This window comes from Neopelma chrysocephalum, unplaced genomic scaffold (assembly GCF_003984885.1).
Source record: "Neopelma chrysocephalum unplaced genomic scaffold, ASM398488v2 Primary Assembly neopelma1_97116, whole genome shotgun sequence".
Lineage (NCBI taxonomy): Eukaryota > Metazoa > Chordata > Aves > Passeriformes > Pipridae > Neopelma > Neopelma chrysocephalum.
In genome coordinates this window covers 3,098,552-3,125,943 of record NW_020925758.1, presented here as the reverse complement: position 1 = coordinate 3,125,943, position 27,392 = coordinate 3,098,552, and the positions used below count along the sequence as shown (strand labels likewise).

Below are 27,392 nucleotides of genomic sequence, written 5' to 3'. Positions count from 1 at the left end.
TTTGGTTTTGTTAATCTTAGCACTCAAGAGTGTACACTAATGATTAAAACTGCATAGTCGGCAAAAAGATGCAACATTAGTATTTAATTTAATTGTATGACTTTTATGTAGAAACTATTGCTAACGTTTTGTTGTAGGATAGAGCTCCCAAAGCTTTGAATTGTAAAGGCTTCTTTCAGCAGCTTGTTAAGAGCTGGTATCCATAACTGAACATCTGGTTGTTATCAGTGCATTTTCACTTCATTAAAAACTATAAATGCATATGGGGGAAAAATGAAATACTGTGATCTAGTTACATCACTCCTTAGTAGCACCCTGTGGTGCCAGTAGAAGTTAGTTGTATTTCTATTACATTCCAGTATTTTCTGTAGTTACAGCTGTTTTAGGTGGCGGTCTTAGTTGTTTGCAAGTTTAAATGTTAATGTTTTGACTCATTTAGGGGTGCTTGCTGTGTTTCGTGGGAACTTGAAAGTCGAACATAGGAGGGAAGAAGGGCAATATAATTGATTAAAAAGCTCTACAGAATCTCTGCAGCATAGAAACGGTGCCACTTGCAGACATAGAGAAGTGTTCAGCCCTTTTTCCTTGCTAGTTGTGAGCAGAGAAAAGGATAAGAACTGTTTTTGTCCTACTTCAGGAGCGTCATATTTTAATGCTTTTTTTTGTTATTTTCGAAAGAATAGGTCAGAATGCTGCTTTTTAAAGAAGGTCTGTTCAGGTAACTTTTACCAGGATTGTGGGAGCTCCGTTGTTTGAAAAGCTATTTGCCTTTTGCATTTTTGGTGTCTTTGTCTAATCGCCAAAGGCAAACTTCCATCTGCTGAAACTGAGGTTGAAGGTAGCGAAAATACTCAAACTCAGAGAGATTTGTGTTGCTTCACATTGAAGAGCCTCAAAGTTTGAGACTATTGTGCTCTGTTTAGGAGGAGTCTGATTCATATAAAGGGAGTTTCATTTGCTGCTGCACCTTGGGGTGCAGCAAATAGAACATATTTATGTATTTGGAAGATTTTCTTACTCACTCATATCCTTATTTCTGATGGCAGATGTGTGGTGTCTTAAGTGTCTGAAGGTCCTGAATAGGAAAACCTTTATCTGCATCACATATTCTTTGTTCTGTTCTAATTTAGTTTTTATTTTAGACCTCGATCACTGTTTCTCCATGACCAGTCTTTTCACTACCCAAGTTTTAACCAATGTTCAACTTGCAACAAACTTTCTAACTGCGGAGCATACTATCAGAGGTCTGTACATCGTACAGAGTTCATCATGCATTGTGCTGTGTATTCAGATTCCTGATAATCTGCTTTCTGCTATGGTTTTCAGCACTTTTTTTGTAAAAGATGATCTTGAAAAACCCCGGCTGCAGGTATTTGGGTCTCAGCAGCAGAGGCACGGAGAGACTGTGGAGCAGGTCTGCCTTTCACTTTGGCTGCCTGGGTGGAATGCAGGAACATGATTTCTGTGGTCTGGCTCTGTCCAGAAGCCTGTAGCTTTTTTGATCACCTGTGTCATCTTCTTCTCTGTGGCTGCCTCTTCCCTGTGGGTTGGAAGCTGCACCTGGGAGTCACTGCAGCTGTCTGTTTTTATGGGAATTTGGACTGCTCTTCTGTGTTCTGGTGTTTGGAAAGTAATGTCTTTTGATTAGATTTAGTGGATATAGCTAACAAGACTTGTTGATACGAAAAGTAAATACAGAAGAATATGGATTCTCTGTGCGATGTTTAAGAGTCCAAAACTTTTTTTAGTATTTTTAATCTGTTGAGGGAAGAACTGAATGCTGATGAGGTGAAAATGGACAAAGTCACGCAGTCTTAGGTGGTTTAGGAACAGGTCTGGGAATAAAGGCTCTTGAATCCAACTGTTATATTAATCCTTTAGGTACTGCCTTTAGAGTGTTTCCATACTTTTGACGATCAGAGAGCTGGAGCCCCTCTGCTCTGGAGCCAGGCTGGGAGAGCTGGGAGTGTTCACCTGGAGAAGGCTCCAGGGAGACCTGAGAGCCTCTTCCAGGGCCTAAAGGGGCTCCAGAAAAGCTGGAGAGGGACTTGGGACAAGGGATGGAGGGACAGGACAAGGGGGAATGGCTTCCCACTGGCAGAGGGCAGGTTTAGATGGGATACTGGGAAGGAATTGCTGTCTTTGAGGGTGGTGAGGCCCTGGCCCAGGTTTCCCAGAGAAGCTGTGTCTGCCCCTGTATCCCTGGAAGTGTTGAAGTCCAGGTTGGATGGGATTTGGAGCAACCTGTTCTAGTGGAAGGTGTCCCTGCCCATGGAAGGGGGTGGAACCCGATGATCTTTTAAGGTCCCTTCAAACCCAAACCATTCTGAGAGGTTTTGTTTCCTCATTCTCGTTCTTCTCCCAGTCGAGAACACCCAGTGTGGGGAGATGCAGTAGGAAGTGTCAGAGGTACTTTCTGCTTCCAGTCAATGTTTGTTGAGTGCCCCTTTGGGACAGCTCCCAAATGTTTGGAGTCAGCTGTAATGAGTGTAGTGCATTATCAGCTGCCACGGTGCCTATGTGCCATCAGTGAGTGTAAAATTAGGAGTGACTCCAAGAGGAAAGATTATGTTCTCTTTGAGTTGTTGTACTTGTATCCTGAGACTGATAACCAGATACTCGACTTGCTTTTCAGTTTTCAAAACTGATCCTATTCTCTGTGGTGACTCCTCTTTCACCTTTCTGATGGGCCCTCAGGAAGTAGGGAAATGAAACCTGGTTCCTGTATGATTTGAGAGTTTTTGTATGAATCAGCCCTTTTGGCAACTCTCCTAAATTAGAAAATGGGTTACCTTTTAACCTTTTAATACTCGGAGTAGACAGCTCTGGCTGGGTGAAAGTTCAGGAAAATATTTGAACAGGGAGGGGGCTTGGTCTAGGGGTGGGAGTTGAAATTCGGAGTTTGGTTTCTGACTGTTCAGGCTGTTTGCTCTGTAGGTGTGAAATCATTTACGAGCTCTCAGCCTCTCTGTGCTGATATAGAAATAGCTGCATTTCACTGAGTAATTAAAGTGTTTACAACAGCATGTGCCTTCAGAGTGTTAATTGGAGTTCCTAGCTGAGATTTTCCTCTATGGTGCCTCTGTGCTTCACCTTGGTTCCTCTGTCACAGACCTCTCTCTCGCAGGCAGGGAACAAAGCTTGAATGATTGGGAGCACAGAAAGCACTTGTGAGCCGTGCTTGGCCTTGGAGAGAAGCCAGCAGCAGCAGGATGGTGACACATAGGGAGATTGTTGAAGTTCTTGGTAGGTGATGCTGATAGAAGGTCATCCACATGGTTTTGAATGGAAAAAGCAGATGCCAAGGGTACTGGGGAGCTGAGGTTTTAACAGGACCATAGTTCTTGTTCTGTTCCATTTGGAAGCAGTAGTTAGGCTAAGGTTGGACGGGGCTTGGAGCAACCTGGACTAGTGGAAGGTGTCCCTGCCCAGGGCAGGGGGTGGACCTGGATGAGCTTTAAGGTCCCTTCCAACCCAAACCACTCTGTGATTCTATTATTCTAATTTTTATCTTTTGATTTAATGAGTTGTTATCGAAAGATTACTGCAATTCAAACTGTATGTGGTTGCTTAATTTAAAAGTGTTCGTTGAAATGATCTGGCATAATTTGCTTTTGGAAGGAGTTCATTGATGTATCCGTTTCTCACTGAAACGTAGATACTGAACACGTGTTAAATATATGCACAAGTTTATTGTGGCAGTACGGGGGAATATTGTACCTTGGAGCTCAAGTTGGCATTCTGTGAAGAATCTATAATTTAAGATAATCTCAGATATATACGACGTCTTTTCTTTAGAAAGTAAATGTTTATACGAAAGGTTTGTTGCCAGAAACCAGTTTTAACGTGGGTGTCATGTGCAGGAACCTGGACCTGTTCCATCTGGTTCAAGGAACAGGCACTTGCTTTGTGTCACTGAGTAAAATATGCAGTACAAGGACAGCTACCTGTAGTAAGGAGGGAACCCAATGAGAGAAATGATTGCCATCATTTCTAGAGTTCAGTCAGTGCCAGATTCTTTCCTTGTGAAAGACGAACATCTTGAGAGACAAAAGAATAATATCTGATAGCTTTCCCACCGATATGCAAATATATCCTCCAGTGGAAAGGTGAGAAAGAGGAAAAAATTGAGGATAACTGTTGAATCTCTGAAACAGAAAACCCAGAAGGAGAAAAAGAAAAAACCTGTGTATGCTTTGGTACATTGCTCTATGAAGTCCATTTATCCAGAACATGAGCTTTATCTGAGTCCTGCGGGTTTTTTGTTTGTTTTATATGACACTTGAGAAGGGGAGGAAAAAAAACCAAACCTCAGAAGCTCAAAACAACATGCAGTTGTTCTGGTTTTCTGAAATAAATAGCTAAATAATTTTGACATGTAATTGATACATGAGTTCATTATTTTTAGTTTCCTCCTTATCTGCAATCAGTTTTAAGAGGAAGTTGAAGATCAGCATAAATTCCATGTAAAATCATTCTGTATGACCAATAGCTTTGAATAAAAAAAAATATGAAGAACAAGACCCCCTATTATGTAGTCTCTAAATATAAATAAACAGTATTTTCTTTGAAGTTAAAAGAGGTTCCTGGTGGTTCTTGTGACCCTTTAGAAATGCTTGAGTTTCAGAAAACCATACATCTGACCCTTGGTGGAGAAAATAATTTTGCTCTGAAGCTTTATCCTTGTGCTGATAAATTAAAGATGACTGTAGCTGAGGGGTTACCCCAGATATCAGGGCCTGGTTGTGTTTATGTCAGAGCAGTTTTAATTTGAACAGATTCTACAGGTTGAGTGGAATTTTTCTGCAGTTAGATGTGCCCTGTCTGGGAAAATGAGAAAAACTCACTAACTATGACTGCATGAATTCAGCTTTCTGTTTGTTTTTTCTTTCAGAGTTATGTAAGGATATTGAAAGCAGATTTTTTCCCCAAAAAAATTTACTTAGTGCACTACAGTAATCTCTTTGCTTATTTTTTTAATGCTGATTCTTATCAAAACAGAAAATAATTTTATAACATTTCCTCAAATTTGCTATTACACTTGTATGGCTTATCAGAAAAATAAAGGAGTGAATAACTGAAATGGAGAAAAAGTATAATAGACTCCAAAGGTTGTTTCCTCTCTGCAGAGCGTCCCAGTACATATTGTAGTGTGTCATGAAATTACCCTTTTCATTCATCAGCTTGGGGTGGGAGACATCGTTCTTGTATTCTCAGAATTGGTAAATAATGTCGAGCTTCTCAATTTTATTTTTTTTTTTAATAGCTAAAAAGTATTTTTCCAAGCTGTTCTTTTTACTTTGATAGAAAAACATTTCTTTTTTTTTTTTTTTTTTTTTTTGCTGTTGGCTAAACCTCTGATAATTTATATATATATATATGTCTTCCTTTCTTTGCTTGGGATGAGCATGGGTGGTGGATTTCACAGCATCCCTGGTTTGGAGAGGGAGCGGGCACAGCTCCCAGCACAGCCTTGCTTCTGGCTGAGGTGAATTTGCAGTGGAATCAGATCAGAGTGTAACCTCTGGCCTGATCTAATTATCATCATTTACACTGGCAGACTTCCTCAGGAGTGGGCAAAAAGTCAGGTAACTCACAGAAACAAAACGTAATTAGAATGGACTTCATGATTTTCAGGGAGAATGTCACTCAAGCAGTACGTCTCTTCCTGACCTATAATTTGAGCTGTTAGGGGTTCAAATACTCAAATCAGGTGAGAGGAAATAAAAACAGTGAGTTTGCATAACCTTCACTTTCAAAACCATTTTTGTATCAAGAGGTCCTGCGGTTCTGTGGATAGTGATCCTGGAAATTGTGATTCCAGTTTGCAGTTGATTTTGAGTAAATAACTGCACTCTCTGCTCAGAAACTCGGGCACCCAGAAACTTCTTTTTACACTTCACAGTAATGCATGGTATTTACAGTGCATCTGGCAGCACACTTGAGAATATTAAAATATTTGAATGTGTTAAAAATCAGATTGATTTCTTCTAAATGAAACCCTTTTTGTTCTGATAAGGACCACACCAGTTCCCATCCTGAGACTAATGAAAATCTAGACTTGTCTGCATTTAATTTATTTTGGTTCCGGAGGTTGCACTGTAGTTTTCAAGTCACCATCGTTTGGAAGGGCACTTGGTTTTATGTTTGTACCTGTTTTATCTGTTGAGAATAAAATTTTTGGAAGGAGACGTTGTAACAAAGAAAAACTTCATCACTAATTAAACACACATGGATGTTGATTTGTTGTTTGGTGCAAGGATGATACTGATTCAAGTCCTAGTTACTTCATTGTGTTTTAAAAGGTTTTTTGCAGCCTGCAGTTTGTTACTGATTGCAGTAGCAAATGCCATTTTCCTCTCCCTTTTAAAAATAAGACCTGTAGCAAAGTCATTATAGGCAGAGGTGGGAACAGAAAGCACAAGATATCCTAAATAGTGGGTCTGTCGTGCATTTTACTGCACAGCCTTTCCTAATCAACCTTAACTTAAAGAGCTTTGCTGAACTGTCTGCTGTCAGTATTTAACCATTGCAGCGCATTCTTTGGGATTGTGTGCAATATCTTGAGACTTTCTACTTCACTGTTACCTCGAAAATACCATTTAAAACTGAACAATGTATGTGATACTCTGAGCTTTTTGTACACTTGAACTAGCATTTGTATATTATATTCCTTTCATAAGAGTCCACTTTTCCTGGGAGATGGAGCTCTGTTTGGCTAGATGGACATTCCCTGATTTTGCATAATGGTTTTGTGACAATTTTATTTAGCTGGACAAAGGATGCACTCTTGAGAGATATTTATTATTTTTAGGAAGACGCGTACTCTGAAAATTGCAACTCTAGTGTTCTGGGCGATACCTCAGCGTTTTTACATTGTTTTTTTCTTTTGGCATATCAAAAAAAAAACTTATGTCTGAGAAAAACAACCCTGTTTTGGTATGAGGTGGTTCTGGGTTTCTTGAATGTGTTGTTTACATGTTCCCAATTGAAACTCTCTGTGCTACGCAGTCTATAACTTCAGGTGAAGCTACCAAGTGTTCTTGGAAGTCAGCTTGTAAACAAACCCAACAGATTAATCCCTGCAAATTTTCCCTTTTTCCTGCAGAGATATTACATACAGTATTTCTTTGGAAGCTGTGACAACTCTCATCGTGTTCCTCTCCTGCCAGTTATTCCACAAAGAGATTCTGCGAGAGAGCATCATCCACAGATACCTGATGCATGGCCGATGGTATGTCCTGCTCTGGTGTTGGTGCCTGATGGCAGAGCCAACGCTTCTGATCACTTGTTTAGGTTGTTTGTACCTGGAAACAAAAGGCAGCAAAATACATTTTGATAGAAGACTTGTTCTGCTCAAAAGAAAAGAGAACATGAAAGCAAACACTTGTAAAGGCTGTTGGAGGGTTTCAGGTTTAAATCTCGCAGCCCAGACTTCAGTAAAACTATCTTGGAAATAATTTCTATTTTTGAGGGTAATTTCATTAACTTAAAACAGCATTTCCTTTTCAGGATTTTTTTTTTTAATTCAGCTCTGGGGCTTTTCCTGTAACACTCCAGCCTAGAGAACCCACATACCTCAGAAGTGCTAGAGCCTTCTTACCATACAAATAATAAAAAGGCAGTCCTTGGAAAGATGCAAATATGTGCTATGCTGAGCTGAAGGAAATACTTGGCAGGTGGTAAACTCAGTTATGTGAGTAATACCACTTGTTTTAGCAAGTTGGTGGTTGTGTTTAAATGCTTTGTCACAGTGGCTTATATGCATTTTAGGCTCCCATTCATCCTCTTTCAACTTTAAGTTCCACGTGGGCAGATTTTTGATGAGTATATTTGTCATCTTGTTTTCTGAAGATACTACTACTCGTAAAAGGGAGATACTGCTCTGGGGTGACATGAAAGGAAGGGGGCTCAGCTTGGAGCACAGGAGAGACAAACATGAAACACCAGCAGGGTAGAGGCAGAGCCTCAGGATGTGTGGGGTCTGGTGATACTTAAATCTCTGGGCTGAAGGAATTGAGGGTTTGGGGGGAAATGGGGAATGTTTGGGAGAAGAGTTAGTGTGTGGTCTAAGAGATCTGGTTTGGGATTAGCAGGTGCCTGGCCCCTGGGAAGAGGGGTGGGAATTCAGTTCCTGGGAGCCCAGAGCAATGTGAAGAGTTGGAGGGGTACTGGTGTGGTGTCCCACCCCCCGGGGAGACGGGAGCACACAGGGTTTGTAGATGGTCATGAGGCAAAAGGAACAACAAAAGTCAGAGGGTGTGCAAAAACTCACAGAGCTTTATTGCTTGGCCTGGGGATTGGTGTGTTAGTCCCTGGTCTCCTGGTATGAGCATGCAGCAGTGGATAAAGTGATGGGGTGAAAGGGAAGAGAGGCAGAGAGAGACAGAGAGAGAGATGGATCAAAGAGGGGGAGAGAGAAAGGAAGGGAGAAAGAGAATTCACCAGTCCTGGCTCCATTGTCTGTTCAGCTGATGGCATGTCCAGGTCCTGGGGCACCACCCACACTTCCTGGTGGCACCTTTTAAGTTTTCCCCTCCCTGGAGAGAAGTTTCTCACTTTCCATGCAAATTAATTCTCATGTGCAGTCTGTTTTTCCAGACCTTTCTGGGAGTGGGCTGGAGGCTTTGGGTGGTCTTGATCCCCCCCTACAGTCCGTGCCTGTTTCTCAGCCTCATTCCTGCCCCTGTGTTGTGCCAGGACAGGGATGTGTGTGCTGCCCTCCCTCCACAGGGCCCCTTCTCCAGCCACATCCTGGTTTTTCTCATGCAGGTTGTTACCAACAGTCCCTGACTAGGATTCCCAAAAAGCCTTGGTTGGTTCAACAGCCAGCTATTGGTGTTTGGGACATACTCATTAACCCCTTATCTTCTGGGCTTCTACAGGTGGTTAGAGGGTTCATCCTAACACAGCTCTTATCTTTTCACCTCTAAATCACACTATCTGTTTGCTTCTGTGGAAATCCTCCTCTGTTAGGAAATATTATGAACTTTCACTTAAACCCAACAGATTTTACGTGCATTTGTCAAATTCACTGATATGAAGTCGGTTGTTTCATTGGTCTTTGCAAGTTCATAGAATTGTAGAATCCTTTAGATTGGAGAAGATCTTTAAGACTGGTCCAAGTTGCACACATAGACAGAAATATTGTGGGCATGGAGAGATGCTGTTGTTACCTGTTCTGTGTAAAAAAAGCATGGAGTGAAAACTGAACAAATACAATGTTTCTTTCCCTTGCATAAATATTTTTCCGGTTGTGTTTTGAGGTAAGTGAATACAATGATTCAACAAACTAAATGGTTTATTTTAAAGCAGTATTGAAAAAAGAAAACAAAAGGTGGTTTCCATGACCCTGCTGTGGGAAGGTGCTCCTGCAGAGCCCTGCTGGAGTCTGGGCATCTTTGCATGGGCAAAACCTTGGTGTTCTTTCCCTTTCCAGTCTGGCCAGCGTGGGGAGAGTTACTGACTGTCTTTAATGCCAAAACTCCAGCCTTTGCACCCTGCTTGGGCTTTGTCAGTTGTGAGTCAACTAAAGCTGTTTTTTCCTTCTCTTTCCAGTCTCCCATACACCAGCAGACTTGTGAAAACTTTGCTGTATAATTTCATTAGACAAGAGAGAAGCCCCCCTCCAGGGACTCACGTCTTTCAGCAGCAAACAGATGGAGGAGGATTGCTTTATGGAATTGCATCTGGGGTGGCAAGTGAGTCTGACTTTCTATAACTTGTGCTTCAGACCATATGAAGTATTGCCTTCTATGTGACCTCTCTTGCAAACACACCTGTAGCCCATTTCTTTTTCAGCAAGTGGTGCCAGTGTAGAAAAGCTATCTGCAGGCCTGCTTGGATTGTAATCCTTCATGGGCCATCTCAGGATGTGTTAGAATCTGCAGGACAGCAGATGGTGAAAGGATCACTTAGTCCCTGTTTGTTTTTTTTACTGACATATTAGAAAAGCCTCAACCAACCGAGTAGTGCCCAATTTGATAAATCACATGATTACAATTAATTAAAATGTTGGAAGAAATAGTTTTATATGCTTGGTTTATTTTTTATAATCACTCAGTGGACGAGGTGACCTGCTCTGTAGCTCTGCTTGGACGAGGTGGTCTCAAGGGGTCCCTCCAAGACGGGTTCTGTGATGTAAGGGAGTGACCCAGATAGGAATTTTTGTAACACATTGTAATGAATGCCTTTCCCAGTAAGTTGACTAATATTTTTTCCTGATTAGTATGACTACGTTCTGACCTTTCACGTGTGGACTGTTTGCTATAGAGAAATACTGCCTGAAAAATAGGAAAGACTCGATGCCATTCTTTGTTCAGAAAAAAGTTTCTCGTGTTTGTTATGCTATATACTCTCTTTTGGTTGGTGGTTGCTCTCTTCCCCACGCCAGATGTGTTTTACTGGTGTGTGTATTACACATAAAAATTATTCCTGAAGGTTTTTTGTTTCCACCTAATAAGAATAAAACATAATACAGTGCTAACAGTAAAGGTAGACGTTATTTTCCTTCTCCCCGATAAACTAAATAACGCTTTGCGAGTCAGCTGCTGTTAAAAACGATACTATTTATTTTGCTCTTTTGTGAAATCCATTCACTGGCAGTGTCCCGAGGGAATATTAAAGTTCAGGCTGCAAGTGGTCTGCCAGAAAATCCTTCCCAGTCCGTGGCAGTGCACGGGGCTCTCCTCACGGAGGCAGTACAAGAGCACGTCTGTTGCACACAGCTCCCGGTGCTGCTGGAACACCATCTCCTGCTCTCCAGGGCTGACCACTGCGTGTTTGGGTTGCCTTTGTAACATAAACGCGTCAGAAAGTGGTGGCTTGGTTTGCTGTGTGCTTAATCAACGACGAGATTAATTAAGTTGTTCTTTACAGTGTTTCATTCCAGAGTTCCGTCAGGTACATTCTCTTCCTTCATTTCAATTGCAGGAGAAAACGGCACCGAACTTGTTTTTCTGCAGCAGTTTTCAGTGTCTGGTTTGTAGTTTTGCTGTTCTTGCTCTGTGTTTTGATACCTGTTACTTACTACCTGATCATGTTGTTATTATTCTGATCTCTTGAGTGTCTGTCTGCCTTAGTGCTGCCACAGGCAGAACAGCTTCCTTCCCCTCTTCTGGTTATTTGATTGATTTGTGAAGTCCATCCATACTGCCAGACTCCAGCTTCCCTCTGTGACACCGCTGGTATCATATCCCCCACAACTTTTTACTTGTTGTATTTTAAGTTTCCATTTCTTAATGCAAGCTCTTAAGGTTTCAGCCTACGTCTGTTCTTGTCTCTTCCTACACTTCCAGCCCCTTCACTCCTGAACCATTCCCTTAACAACTCCCTCAGCGTACGCCTACACTTGTTTTCTTGGTTCTTTCAGCAGTACCTGAAGTGCCATCTCTTCTCCCAGCAAATTAAGTATAGTCATTTAAACCTTTGAGAGGAGCAGCCTTTTATGAAGAGCTTCCTAATTTCCTGCCTGGGAAAGGAGAAAAAATAAGTACCACATCCTGTTAGAAAATAGAGATTTTTTTTTCTGTCTGTGCCCAAACAGTTGGTTGATTATTTTTTATTTTTTTTTAATATTATTTGCCTGTATATGAAGTTGGACTATAGGTAAAACTTCAACACAGTAGAGTTGGTAGAGTAAATGGCATATTTGCCCATCTGATCCCTGAATTATATCAAATCAATCCTCTGGTTTATGTAGGATCAGGTACATGGATAGAGTGCAGTACAAATCAGAATAGAGCAAATTCTTAGTCTGTTATGGAACAGAGGCAAGTTTTGAGCAATCAACACCTGTGGAAAACTTCAGTGTCATTTTTGTATTGTGTTATTTTTTTGTGTTTTGTAATCTTTACAGGATAAGGATTGAAAGAAGAATGGAAGAATTGAAAATTCACTTTTATGTTGCTCAGTGCTTTTTAAATACCACATAATGCTTAAAATAAGTTTGCTGAAGTAGCCTAACTGAAATCTACTTAGGATGAAAGGAGCTGGGAGCCTGGTTTTAAAAAACATTTATTTTTCATATGGAAATTTGAGGCCTAAAATAATTACTGTACTTTTACATTGTTTAACTTGATACTACAGTCATCTACGTGACCATGTATTAAGTTATGACTGTTTTGTAGTCGCTTACACAGCAGCAGGAGATCAACAAACTCTTATAAGCACCATATTTTAAATCCACCCCCCTTTTCCTTCCTTGTGATTCAGCAGGAGTGATAATTATACACAATATGAGCAGAAGTTTACCCTTTCCCACAGTTAACCTTCTCCTGCTTCTCATCCTTCGTAGCCTGTTTTTTTTCCTCTCATGACCCTCCTTCAGTCTGAAACCACACAGCAACATCCTCACACCAGTTACTCCTGGGTTTGGCCACTGACTGTGTCCAGGTTATCTGTGTGCAAGCACCTTTCTCCATCCTGGGCGTAAAATACCTGGGTTAGAATCGTGTTGCCAATTCCATGATCCTCTAGTGGTTAAAGAAACAGTTGTGGGCTTAGAAGGAGGGGGAAAATGATGAATATAATTTTTGTAACTTCACGGAGGACATTCTTCTATACTGAGTCAGCTTTGTTTTGTCTTTGCAGTCTTTCTCTGGGTGTGAAAATAATTGTAAAGTACTAGATTTGGTGCAGTGTAGTGAAGGCATAAATGACATCAAGATGCATGCTAGTAGAGGTTAGATATTAGAAACTCATTTATTGGAAACCAGAAATTCATGTTTTGTGGTTCACAACATACATTGAACCAACTTACTGTCGAAAAAAAGTGTTTTTGTTGTTTTTAAGTGCCCTCCTTTTTCTTTCTTGAATAATATTAGCATATGCCAATTCATGGTCTACAGTCAACCAACTCGACTTTTTGTGGACAAGCAAATTTTTTTTAATTAGTCATTTTATTGCTTGCAAAATAAAATCCTTGTTACAGCAAGGAACTGCCAAACAGATGATGTGCTAAGACAGGGAAATGTTAGTGCTGCCCAAGACTATTGAAAAAGAAGTCAATTTAAATGGTTTCCTTTTAAATAGTTGATCCACTTTATATTTTGCTATTAAAAATACCCCAAACGCTTCAATTCATCTTGCAGGACTAAGGAGTTACTGCAACAGTAAGATCTAATTGGCTTGGTTTGTGCTGTTTGGGTTTTTATAGCTGTAGTGGGCACAATGTTAAATCTGCAAGGAACTAAAGAAGAGGCAATAACCATACTCATCTTCATTAATCACCTAAGTCTTCATCATAACTAACCTGCCCACAAATATACTGTTGTAGCATTAATGTAAATTGCAGAATTCAGTGTGTAGTGATCAATAATGACTTGTTTTCTCATGTCTGTAGTCTTTGGTTGAAACCAGACAAACATTCCTGGCCATTAATGGCTTTATATCATGCAAGTATATGCTTTACTCTGCATTATGCTATTCAGCATTAGGCTACTTGAAGGCATCTGACCTGTGTTGTACATCTGTGATTTAAATATACTGTAGCTTATTCCTGTTTTTATTGGTGCTACTTTCTGGTTAATAGGAGCACTTGCGGATTAATCTTTAACTTTACAAGAAAACTATTTATTAATATTTAGTGGTTTATGTTATTTTTTTTTCCCTTCAATTTTATGTAGCCTGATTTGTGATATCTGGATTAAAATCCATCAAAGTAGAGAGACACAAAAAGCTACCAGGAGCGTGTCTGTTATTTCTTGTGATTCCAACCTTTTTTTTCTGCTGACAGATATTTCAGGCTGGTTGTTTGTGCCTTCCAGAACCTTTTCATGACGTGCCGCAGATCGGTTGTATGATCTGCTCCATAGCTACAGCCCTTTCTGTCTCTGGTGCTTAGTCAATGTTTAATTGTCTGTTCATGCTCACCACAATGGAAACGTGGATCTGAGCTTTCTGTCCCACTTCTGTCTGTTCGCCTTCGTCCTTGCTTGTTCTCACAGTCTGTAACAGCGTCATCCTCTCGACACTGTACCTGTGATATTTTTGCCTCCCTGGATGGGAGGATTTAGATAGTTTCCAGACCTTTAACCTTTCTCTTAGTTCCTCTGGAGACGTGCCTGACCCAGAACAAAACAAGTGGCGTCAGTTCAAGCACACGTTCTTCGAGGATAAGTGGCTGAGTGTTAATAGTTGTGTAGCTGTGTCAGGGTCAGTCTGAAAAAGCTGCCCAGCAAACTGAGTACCAGAGCAGCTCCATCCTGACCAGAATCTGTGCTTGGGTGCTATGAGCGCCACATCAGCTGGTTTGGAGTTGGGTTGAACTGCTTCCAGAGCAGTGCCTCAGTGTCCCCTTGGAGAGTATTCATGTTTTAATGAGAAAAACTCATCTTCTGCTTTAACCACAGTAGTACAGAAAAACCTTGTCTCTAGTATAAATCCCTCCAGGCCAGAGATGTGTTCACTATGAAGCACTTAGATACTTCCTTTGATGTACACTGTGTTGTGTTTTTTGTTTTTTCTTGAAATCTAATGTGTCTTTGTGTTTATGAATGATGTGAGGAAATAGAATGGTTATACAGCAACAGCAGTTCGGGTAGCACTTGGCTCCGGCTCCACCAACCTCTTGGGGCTTTTCAACTGCAAAGATCTGAAACCAGAAGAGTTGTAGTATAATTATATAAGAAATAATGATGTTCTGAGGGCTGGAGCCCCTCTGCTCTGGAGCCAGGCTGGGAGAGCTGGGGGTGTTCACCCAGCCTTCTCCAGGGAGATCTGAGAGGCCTCCAGAGAGATCTAAAGGGACTCCAGGAGAGCTGGAGAGGGACTTGGGACAAGGGCCTGGAACAACAGGACAAGAGGGAATGGCTTCCCACTGCCAGAGGGCAGGGTTGGATGTGATGTTGGGCAGGAATTGTTGTCTGTGAGGGTGGTGAGGCCCTGGCACAGGTTGTCCAGAGAAGCTGTGGCTGCCCCTGGATCTCTGGAAGTGTTGAAGTCCAGGCTGGGACTTGGAGCAACCTGGTCTGGTGGAAGGTGTCACTGCCCATGGCAGAAGGTGGAATGGCATGAGCTTTAAAGTCCCTTCCAACCCAAACCATTCTGGGATTCCATGAAATGGTTGATCAGTGTTGTAAGTTCCACCAGCATGTTTTTGATAGTAAGCCACCATTAAGCAGAAACAGCTAAACAGGTAGCAGAGACTTTTTCCTCTGAGAGCTCTGCTCTTTTCATAGACATTGGTGGCAGTGATAACAAAGCATTCTTTCCCAGAATAGCAATTTATGCTGTATGTTCCTGGGCTTGATAGATCATGGAAGTCTTCCATTGTGTCCGGTGAACTTGTAAGTACCTGAGTGGAGGGGTCAGAGGATGGAGCAGGCTCTGCTCTGGGATGCTCAGCAGTGGGACAAGAGGAATGGGCAGGAACTGATGCCCAGGAAGTTCCACCTGGACATGAGGAAGAACTGATTTGCTGTGCAGTGACCAAGCACTGAACAGGTTGCCCAAAGAGGGTGTGGAGTCTCCCTCAGTGGGGATATTCCAGAACTTTCTGAACACAATCCCGTGCCACATGCTCTGGGATGGCCCTGCTTAAGCAGTGAGATGGGACCAGGTGACCCACTGTGGTCCCTTCCAGCCTGAACCACTCTGGGATTCTGTGAATCCATAGGGGTTTTTTTCCTTTGGAGAGGCTGATGCTGCTGGGGACCCTTGGCTGCCACCACTCCACCCTTGTGACAGTGTCTGAATATTTCATACTAAACATTCTCAAGTCTTATGTGTTTTCAAAGTCAGCAAAGCCTCTTTTCTGTGATGTCTACCCCACACTGTCCAGGCTTGTGGAGTGTTGGGAGCTCTGCCTTTGCTGTATGTATCCTGTCAGCTGCTTGGAGTAGGGACCATCCATACACAGCACAGTGAGGCTGTGGTTCATGACTAGAGCTTCTGATTTCTGTGGTCATACAAATCCTAATTGTAACCATATGCTTCAGCTTGTTTACTGGGAGTGCTGCAGCAAGTTTCACGAGGTGTGTTGGTGATTTATCTCCCTGACATTTATCCTGATATTCCAAAACCTGAGCGGCTTCAAATAACCCATTATAAAAGAAAAAAAAAAGAAAGCCTATTGGCTGAAAGATGATTTTTCTTTAATTCTTCAGGGGAAATTGCTTGTTAAAGGAAACTTAGAAGCAAGCTGATGTATTGTATTAAATAAAATTTTAAAACTTGGTGTCTTGCAATGACTAGGGCTAGAGTTTTTGGTGGCCATCCTTCTGAATGGCACATACAGAGTATGTAGGGTTAATACAGGAGTCAAAGGATGGGGTTTTTTTTCAGTAATATGGGATATTAAAGTAACACTTATGAGTTACAACTCCGTAAGGGATTTATTCTTCGTAATTTTAAAAGTATCTGCAGTGAGCTGCTCAGGCTGGGGTGTTCTGCTACACGTCTTCTCATGAAAATGGTTCAGTAGTTCAGGAAAAAGGATGATCTGTCTGGTTCCAGATGCACTGATGCCACATTATGAATGGTTTACACTTGATGTCTGGTTACTGGCAGGTCCTCTGGATGGGTTGGAAAGTGAAGGGACAGGAGAAGCTGAGCTGCATTTCAGGCCGTGGTGAGGAACACTGATAAAGCACAACAAATTCTGTTCTTTCTGTTCTTTGTTACAATGTGTTTTTGAGGTTTGCTAATGGGTTAAATCCATCCAAAGCTGCATTTGTTAATAAATTACATGTTATTAAATTACACGTTAACTGTTTTCCCTTCATTGTCCTGCCAGATGTCTGTGCCATCTTTTGGGGTGGGAGTGTTCAGACATCAGATCACTCAGATTAACCATCACCCGTGTTCAGCAGGGCAGGGGAGTTGCTTTGCCTGGTGTGTGAAACACCTTTTAATAGTTAAATTTCGTGGTTTTGTTTATTGGTTGTTGTGTGTAAAGGCTAAAGAAGTGAAAAGGCAATGCTGTGCACTGCCCGTCTGGAAATATTGATTAGCTACCTGCATTGTCTAGGTGTTTTGTTTTGTTTCCTCCAGTAGGCTGCTGGAGTACCAGTTCTGTGAAGATAGCCTATTATTTTGCATTTTTTCTTTATTATTTTATTTTTACTGTTTATATATTATAGGTGAAAGGGGGGGTAGATCAAAATGTGTCTGTGTGCTTTGTGTTCCCTGTTCTCTTTCACCTTTAGCTTCCTGCTCCTTCCCCAAAATAAATGATTATGGATTTTTTTTTTTTAGTGCATCTGCAAGGAAAAATCTGTATTTTCACCCATTCCTCAATTAACTCCTGAAGCCTGGTAGATTTTTTGACACATACAAAGTGAAAGAGAAGTTTATTCGTATGATATCTATTATATTGGGCATAGAAAGAACTACTGATGGGAGCAGCACCTTTCAGTTGTGAAAGTTTTGTGTCATGATCAAATTAGGTCAAGTTCTGAAACAGTTTTATTCTCCTTTCAATGATTGTATCAGGGAAGAAGAGTAATTACTTCAAAGCTTCAAATAAATTGAAGCAGCCTTTGAAAATGCAAAACTGAAGAGTACCTTTCCACAGTTAGGGATACAACCAGTTGTGGTTGGGAGAGGGAGGCAACATCTACCACTTCAGTGGACAAGAGGAGCAGCGAGTTTGCTTACCTGTTAGTTGCATTAAATCCTTAAATCCTTAAATTGACGCATGAGAACTTCCCAAATGTGCTTGTTGCACCTACAGCAGAAGCTTTACGGTTTTCCAGTTAGCAGTAGATATTTTAATTTGCATAACAGCTCAGATCTAGTGTGCAAATCCAACCTTGATCTGTGATGTCAGTTTACTCAGCTGCAATGCTTAGATATAAAGAATAGTTTGTATAAGGAGCTTGCAGATCAACTCTTATTTAGTACTGTACTTGTGAGACAAGAATTCTCCTTGCAGGAAATGGTAGCTGTCTTGCCAATGCAAAATACCTGTCCAGAAGTTGGTGGATAATTAACCACCTTGATAACCAGGTCATTAACACGAGTAGAAAGATGTATAACTGGCTGTTTAATGTACATGGTGCAAAGGAATGCTGTGCTTTTAGGAGATGATGGCTGTGGTAGGTTTTTGCTGTGTCTCTCAGGGATATGAAGAAAAACATAAATGTGTTACGAAAGCAAAACTTCCACTGGCACCAAAACTCAGAATCAGAGGAACACTTGAATCTGATTAATCTGTAGTGAAAATATTTGTATGCATTAGGACGTTTGCAGTTCTAAATTGTGGTCTTGCAGATTTGTACAGAAACTTTCGTCCTTGACCCGTATCATAGAACTGTAGTTTTTATTTTCCTATGCAGCATTGTTTTTAATTCAGTTGTGTGCATTTTTCTAATTGTGGTCGGAATGCAAGGAGTGTGTTTAGTTTGCAGAGTGAGAGACAAAAATATTTCGGAGGGTAAGAGAAGCCCCTAGATCCCTGGAAGTGTTCAAGGCCAGGTTGGACGGGGCTTGGAGCAACCTGGTGTAGTGGAAAGTGTCCCTGACCATGGCAGGATGTTGGAATGAGATGGGCTTTAAGGTCCCTTCCAATCCAAACCATTCTGTGATAAGTGGACATACCACGAAAGTCTTGGCTGTAATTAATTTTGTAATCTTGGGGTACTGCAACCTTGATGGAGCCACACTCTATCTGTTTGTGGCTCAGAGCATGTTTTCTCTTGAGCCACGTTGGGAATGTGCTTATGAGCACATATTTACAATATTGCCTGTATGGACTGAAGTCCTGATTTTGAGGGTTGATTTCAGAAATAATTTCATTTCAAGAGCTGTAGTTTCTAATGGACAATTTTTGTTCAAGAGGAGAAAATGTTCCTCTATGTTTAAGCCTAAAAAATTTGGAAGTCTCTCCATCTTTCTTTTATTTCTGTGGATTATAGTTGTACTTCCTTGTTTTTGTAGACCCACGGAGGAGCTAAGCTCTGCACAGAATGATCTAAGATTTAATGAGGCCTTTGACTAAAATCTTTGTCTTAAAGCAACAAAGACAAACCCTTAATGCGATTATACCATCGTTGTTTTTTACCTAATGTTCTAGAAGAGCCAGTGGTAATTAAATGTGTTCTGCCAATTTGTAGTTTCCAACACAAGTATGAGATTTTTACATAACCTGATAAATGGCTATTTTTCCTTTTGATTAAGCCATCAAAAACTTTTTCCGTCTTTCTGCGAAAGACTTCCCAGCCAAAGCAGGGCAAAGCCAAGCAGATCATGTGCTTAGCAGTGTATTAGTAGAAACTATTTTCACAGTTGCAGATTTAAGTTTTATTTCCTTGTCCTGAAGCCAGTTACTATTGTTGAGTAATTTGGAACTTTTGTGATTGAGGTTTAAGTTATCAGTATGTGGTAGTTGTGGCATGGAGCACGAACATTCATTTTTGTGACACTTGGGTTTGTTTGTCAATTTTTCTCTTTCAAGAGAGTGGCATTTTCCAGAGTGAGTCACTTTGGGGAAAGAAAAATACTATTAACAGGAAAAGAATGTGGCACCTAGGAATAGACATCCTAGTTGAAAAGAATGGATTTCCATTATTGAAAAATAAATTTCTGCATTACATGGAAATTCAATTATTATCCTTAGAGGAAAGTGTGAATTTTTGCTCGCTTCTCAGTAATTTGGTTTTTACTCGTATTTTGAATGTACACCAGGCCCAGAGCTGCTGCCAAGCCCTGTGGCTTGGTGTCTGGTTGGTGGTGACTGTCACAGGTGAGGGGACATGGCTCAGACTGAAGTGAGATGCTGCTCTGTGCATGCTCAGCTGCTGACTCAGGGGCAAGTGCTGCAGCAAGTGGGAAGAAATGGCATTTTGCTGGATTCTGCTGTGCTAAGGATGCTCTGCTGATGACAGTGTAATATGGTGCCATTCCTGAAGGTGCCCACAACAGATGGTCTCTGAGTCTCACAAGAGTAGCTGTGAAGTTGTTGTAGTGGTGTTATAGTGATGATGAGGGTTTTTTATAATTTTGCATTATATCAGTTAGTGCAGTTGGAATAACACGAGGATGTGTGTGCAGTGTGGCACCCTCCACGTGCTACCCAAACCATCCAAGGATTTAACCTTAAGACACAGCTTAAAGACTTGGCATTAGGCACCCACAGGAAGCTTTCTCTAACCATTTTACTGGGAAGAGTAGTGGGATCCTAGACCACAAATTCTGTTACTAGCACCATACCTGGGATACAGCTTTATTCATTTAATCTTTTGTCAACAAATATTTCAGTTTAATAGAACAAAGCATTGCAAACTTAAGAGCTAAATCTCTTTCGCCATGTAGAGCAGGGGGAAGGACTAGAGAGATGACAGGCTGGAGAGGAAGGCACAGAAGGAAATCCCTTATTGCTTGAGTTTCCCATATTGTCTTCTGCTCTTGTCAAACAGAAAGAATGGGGATGTCATGGAGCTGGGAGGGCAGAGTAGATGTAGGGAGGAGGGTGATATCTCTAACCCAGGTGTGATTTGGCTGCCTGACATGAAGACTCCTGCCTAATTTACAGCTGTGGATGTAAACCCATTCCTGATGTGAGTGTATATCCAGAAGGTAATGGTAAAAAAAAACTTCCTTCATTGGAGTATCACTAGGGCCTTGCTCATGCCAGAGGGGAGAGCATGTTGGTCTGGCAGGCTCCTGCACGTTATTTTTATTTAGCATGTTAAGCAAATGCTTTCATGTTTGGCCTTTCCAGATTGGTCTCTAGACAGTGTTTCTTCCCTTGTGCCAAGCATCACCCTCTTTCCCACTCCTTTTGGAGCATTTTGTGAGGTTTGAATTAGATTGTTATTGGTGGAAATACTGCAGTTCAATGGACAAATTTTCCTTGGCCGAGATCCAAACCTTGTCTTCCTTTTGCGGATATTAATAATGACAGAGTTGAGACCTTGTCACTCTTCTGCTGAATTGGGTAGGTAATAAATTTAAAAATAAGTTTCGTAAGAGAATTGTGGTCAGGAACAGGACAAGGTTTGGACAAGGTTTTCTGTCTAAATGAAAAATTTTAGAATGAGTCTAACTCCGGAATAATTCCTTATTTGTTAAAAGACTGAATTTCTTAGCATTCCTGTTAATATTTTGGATTTTTGCTCAGCATTATGAGATACTATAGCTGATAAATACACAGACCTGTAGTTTTAGTCTGAACTGAGAATTTTTACTTTCCTTTTGGTCTTAGTTCATGCAAACCACTCGCACTGAGTTGATTTTATTCTACAGTTAACATCCACAACCAGTGTAAGTCCATTTATTTCTGCCATGCACATACATGGGTTCTATTTTAAATAGCTGTTATAGGACTTTGGGTTTTAATAGGCATCTGGGACAATGTGCAAGACTTCAGGGAGCTGGAAGGTGAAAGACTTTATCAGTAGACTTTCTCAGATTGGCTTCAGCTGGCATTTTCTAATCAGGCTTCAATCAGGTATTTAATGTTGGCTTCCTGGATTTACTTTGCACTTCAAATCCTGAGAAGGGTATGCCTAAAACGTGCAGAATTCATCAGTAACCCCATTCCTAGAACACACAGTGGTTGTAATGGGATGCACAGGGCTGTTCTGCATCAAACCCAGTGTCTTTCCACCCTGAGACTGTAATCGCTGTCCTGTGTCACTTCTGTCCGTAACAGGCAGAGTCTGCACAGGTGAGATGTCCTGGTGGGTGCTCACAGCTGGTGTTGTGGCTGAAGGGTTTTAGGAAGGGCACAGCAGCCATGCCTTGCACAGGAGTTTGCTTTTCATTTTCTTTAGTATTTTGTTGGGGTTTTTTTCCCCTTCTTTCTCTTCTTTTAGAGAATTAGAGAGTAGGAAACTTCAGTCTTGCATTTCCTGGGGGACTGTCAGCACCCTCACCAGCTCCATCTGAAGTAACCAACTTTGCTTTGCTCTGCCACTCAGAGAGTGTTGTCAGTGTGTAAGCACTGGTTTTACATTAGAGAAATTCAACCTTTAGAAACCCTGGAAGTGTCCAAGGCTGGGTTGGACGGGGTTTGGAGCAACCTGGTCCGGTGGAAGGGGTCCCTGCCCTTGGCAGGGGGTGGGATGAGGCAGTCTTTAAGGTCCCTTCCAATCCAAACCACTCTGGGATTCTTTCTGCATCTGCATTGTGTAAAATGTGTTATCTCTAAGTTTCCTCAATGATCCAGTTGTTTGGTCTCAAGAAAACAAATGAACAGCAACAAATTTATGGTTGGACTTAATGATCTTGGAGGTCTTCCCAGCCGTAACGATTCTGTGGTTCTATGAAATCTGAAGTAGTTTTTTGGAATTAGAAAACCTGCCCAATCAAGCAGAATCTTTAACAGAATAATGGTAAGCCTAGGACTATGCCTCCCTTTCTTGAATAGGTAGGGGATTTCATTGCTACCAAGTCTGACCTTACTTGTGGTTCTCCATGGGTTTTCCTGTTGCCAAACATTTGGTGGAATGAATCAGATGACTGTAATGAGAAAGCTTTTGGGATGACTTTTATTCAGCCTCTTCAAATTGTCTTGCCTCTGACCAAGAGGGCAGAGGAGGCAAAGTGTCCTTCCACTGGCATTTTCAGAAGCAGTGTTGGTCTTCCAAGGTCTCTCTCAAACAGCACCTGGAGCATCTTCTCCCAAAATTAAATCTAAGATTTGCACATAGCAACGTCTAGTGGTAGGTCTGCTGTTTCAGCTAATCTCAGGAGTAGTTTAGTGATCATTGAGTGGAGTTTGCCAGCATGGATATGGATAAATCTTTACTGGTTTCAGGCTTCTTTGTACTTCTTGAGTTCCTCTCCTGTTGTTCCGTTTGGGGATTTTGTGTGCTGTCTTTTCTTTTAAATGTTAAATTAGGGATTTACTGCACAACATCGTCCTCGAGGTGGTGTTTGTTGTTTCTAGGTCCAAGCAGCCCAGGAGATGGACAGAAGCTATAGAGCCTCTGATTTTTGTCACAGTTGTTCTTGGACAGGAATCACATGTAATCTAGGTTAGAGAACTGCTTGTTATGTAAAGGCTTTATGCAATTGGAAGTGCAGCATTTTACATTTTTGCAATTAAGAAGGTTGTCCTGAAATAGTCTTAGCCTAGATGGAAAATGTGCTCATTAGCCACGTTCCTATTCTTGCCCAATGTTCTGTTTAATTTTTCTGTAACCTTTTAACTTGCTGTGGCTGCTGTCACTGCATTTTTTTGTTATAATTACTGTATTGATTCAAATTGCTTATTAATGAAGATTTATGTAAATTTTTCCCTTTCTGAGATATATTTACTTTCCCTATCCCAATTTCTAAAACACTCTGAAGCTTTGCAAAAGTTGTACTGTTTCCCAAGCAAACAATTTTGAACTGCTGTAGCAGTCACAAAACAAAGTCCTGGTGACAGCACTTGGTGCAGCCGAATGATTTAATTGCAGCATTAAAATGAACAAATGCAGAGAAAACTATTGTGTGGCTGGTCTGGGTGTGTTTGCCATTTGTGCTGGTGCTGCTTTATGAGTAGAAAATGCGTTATGTTTAATATGGGCTCTCCTGGGGCTGTGGAAGTTTACGAAACCAGTGCATCAAGTGATATGAAGAAAACAAGTAGTAGACTGTTAGTCTTGTCTCTTCCTCCACGGTTTTCCTGTTCCCTTGGTGCACTCTGTCGACTCGTAAAAGTCTTTCAGAACTGAAGGCAAACTTACTTTGAACAGTATAGAGAGAATAAAATGTAGTATTTTCTAGAGTACTCAACTAAAGTGTTTTAAACATAATCCTATGTAGCTTGTCTAGTCAGGTTAATGATTTGTCACATAATGTGTGGCTACTTGTGGAATTTTTGCCCTTGCTAAATAGAAAACGTTTGTCTTTGCCATTTGGCTTCCTAGTATTTTCACTGGAAGAAGAAAAAATAACCTTGTGAGCTTTTGCAGTTTGTGTATTGGAAAATAATGTGTTCTCAATCACTCTTACAGTGTTTCTCTTCCTGTCTTTTTAATAGCATCTTTTTTTCCCCTCTGTGTTTTGCACTCTCTCTCCCCACCACAGACACCACCAGTCTGCTCAAACTCATGGCATGCTCAGATATTTGGAGTCATTTTTTAAGTCATTTCAGCATCTCATTGGTATGTCAAGAACTGGCATATTTGCAAATTGCAGAAGTCAATTTGTAAAGCATATAAACTGTGTAAAAGTTTGCTTCGGCACATATTTAGAGCTCCCCAGTTAATTAATTTTAAATTAAATTTTCACTGTGGTTTGGCACATACTTGAAACAAGCACAATGCAACTCCTAAAGATGGAAAATAAATACTAAATAATTATTGCACCTTACATACAAATAAATCCCTTTGTTGTGTAGAACTGACTCTTTCCCTGTCCCTGTATCCTCCTTAGGAGGCAAGCCTTGAAAAGGAGTAATGACTGTATAAATTAAAATGTATAGTTCTGTCTGGTTAGTGTGGGTGTTGAGCTAGACAGCATTCCTCATGGAGTGTGGTGTCCGTTATGGGATCGTCATTGTATGCTTTCCCAAGCGTAGGAAGGGATTTTATAATCTGCTGGAATGCCAGATGCTTTTAACTAGAATTAAAAGTGGTCCATGATCCATAAATTATAATCATGTGTGGGTGTGGGTGTCTTATCATTAAACTCTTATGTCTGCATGAGAGGTGTGGGAGGAAGTAAAAGCTTGGGATGTAATAGTGGATTATGCTGTACATTTTGTTTTTCCAGTTTGTTCTGAATTTATTTTGGAGTCCTTTAATTCACGCCTTCCTCAAACAAATTAATGCTGTGTTCGCTTAAAAGTATATTAATTAAGCAGCATCTTCTTTTGTTTTGTGGTTTTTTTTCTTTTGGGCTTGTTTCAAATAGTGATTAATAACTAACTAACAAGGTCCATGGCCTCTGCTTGAGCTTGTGAGGCATGTTTACTCAAATTCATACTGATTTTAGGTATTTGAGTTAGAACTGAAGCTTTTAGTGCTGTAACTACATCGGGACATTCCTTATTGTGGAGGCAGGTGTTCCTATAACTGCTGATGCTTTTTTTAATTACTTAAACCCAAGCAAGAGGAGCTTGGTGTAGCTGTAATTGTGTCTGCAGTGAGGATTCCTAGGTGTGAAATTTATGTAAAGAGTAAAAAGTAAAAGCATGCATCACTTCAGGGACACAGCTGAAGCTCTGATGTGGGTATTGAGTCTTGTGAGACAATCTGAAAATTCTGTGTTTCTTAAAAAATCCCAGATTTCCTCCTAAATCTTCTGCTGACCCTTCATTTGAAGGCTGGTACTCCAAAGGCAGCCTCCCCTTGAGCCTATGATCTCCCACCCTTAAAGGTAAGGGAGCACCCAGGGCTCATGGATGCCCGTGATCAAAAGGAATGACAAAAGTCAGAGAGTCCACAAAAGTTTATGAGGTTTTATTAATAAATTACACACTTGGCCTGGAAATCAGTGTGTTAGTCCCTGACCTACTATATGAGCACATGGCAGTGGGGTTTGATGAGAGGGGTAGGGTGGAGGGGAAGAGAAAAAGAGAGAGAGATTAAAGAGAGGGAGAAAGAAGGGAGGAAAGAGAGATCACCAGTCCTGGTTCCGGTGTCGATCCAGCACAGTTAATTAGCCAGAGCCTGACCTTGTCAAGGTGTTCCCTTAACACCTCCATGGCTTCTTGGCTTCTCTGAGGACCTGTCTACTTCAGATTCTTCAAAAAAGCTTTTACTGTTGATTTTCGTACCTTTAGCAAGCTGTTCCCAGGTTATTTTTGGCTTGACTCAATCTGGTTTAGCACTGAACTTGCCAAAGCTTATGTACCTTTTTCTTTCCTGATTTGGAAAAGACTTAATCTTTTTAAATTTAATAGTCTCTTTTCTCTGCAGTTATGTCATGGTCCTTTTTTTCTCTGTTTGGGGTCTCTAATACCTGATCCACATCCTCTCTGAGCCCTCATGTGGTGACTTTAAGTTGTTTTATTGCCATCCAGCAATTCATAAACTGAACCTGTTTTCTTACCTGTTTCTTAATCTTTCTGAACTTTTTGTAGTTAATGGACTTCAGTTATGAATTATGGGCATACCTGTGTCAGAGACTAGTGGGAGTTTTGGTTTTTAGGAAAAAAAATCAGATCATGGGATGCTGGAATGGTTTGGGCTGGAAGGGACCTTAAGGATCATCCAATTCCACGGCCTTGTCATGAGCAGGGGCACCTTCCACCAGACGAGGTTGCTCCAAGCCCCGTCCAGCCTGGCCTTGAACACTTCTAGGAATGGGGCAGCCACATCATGTCCTTGAGCAAAGATTTTTTTCCTTATCTGCAAAAGAAGGAAAAGTAGATATGTGGGAGGTTTCAGCGGAATTTACTCTCAGCTGGAAGGAAAATCTGGATCAAGTTAATTCCACCAAGAATGGGAGATGTTTTTAGGCACCACAGCAGTTGACAGTTGTTTGGTACCCACTAGTTCCGTGTGTGGATGTGTGTGTTTATAATATAAAAACTGTATAATACAAATAAAATATAGTGACTATACAGAAAATATATAAACATAAATATATTTAATAATAGAAATATATATGACCCAGTATACTATATCTATATATTTAGTATGTATATACAAAAATATACTATTAAATTATCAAAATACATAGAAATATAAAAATAAAACTTGCATAAATTGTATATAGGAATGAGTTGTTACATAAATATAGAATACATTGTATGAATATAACATATATTTAGCAGTCATGCTGTTTCCATGTGACAATGTGTAAGATTCCCACTTAAACAATTTCAGGTGGTTTTGTAAGATGTATATCAGCACATAAATATAACATATGTAAATATATTAAATCCATATATGAAACATAGATAATACAGAATATGAAAATAATGACAGGAAAAAATTTTTGGCTTGCATAATTTCAGCTTTGGCTTCAGGTTTATCCATCTAACTCACTGCTGGCTTCTGAGTCAAGCCTCTATATGTTATATTTATGGAATTAATTCTCTCAGCAGTTGTCAGGATATGTCAAGATCTGTCTTTCTATATATCCGAATAACTATATCTGTGTAATTAGATATATTCTGTATAATTAGATAGTTGTATGTATATATATGTGTGCATGTATATACACATTGTGTGTATAATCTATTCCAGTGTATATATAATCTGCTCTGACTCTCTTTGGTGGCTCAGAGATCTTTAGAAGATTGGGACATTAGTTCTGGAACAGCTCACACTCAGGCCAAGGGAACCAGGGGTTAAATGCCCATTTTAAGTATAAAATTCTCATTTTTACAGATAGGGGAAATAGAGGAAATAACATCCTTGAAGCTTGCCTAAAATTATGTGATCATTTGACATTGCAGATAGGAATAAAATTCCAGAGTCCTGATCTTTATCCTCATGTTTTAACTGCTGGGCCTCGCTTCAAGGTTAATGAAACATGATGTTTGGTTGTGATAACGTGTGCAGGAG

The 27,392-nt window shown here is 40.6% G+C and overlaps 1 protein-coding gene across 4 annotated transcripts in view; it reads left to right on the top strand.

Moving 5' to 3' along the window:
- The window catches only part of DYM (dymeclin), a 215,703-nt gene that overhangs the window by 35,643 nt on the left and 152,668 nt on the right, over nucleotides 1–27,392 (top strand). For all 4 annotated transcript variants that reach the window (XM_027671645.1, XM_027671642.1, XM_027671643.1 and 1 more), the window contains exons 7-8: nucleotides 7,109–7,234; nucleotides 9,559–9,701. In XM_027671645.1, the coding sequence (XP_027527446.1) occupies nucleotides 7,109–7,234; nucleotides 9,559–9,701 (269 nt within the window). The remainder of the gene's footprint in view (nucleotides 1–7,108; nucleotides 7,235–9,558; nucleotides 9,702–27,392) is intronic.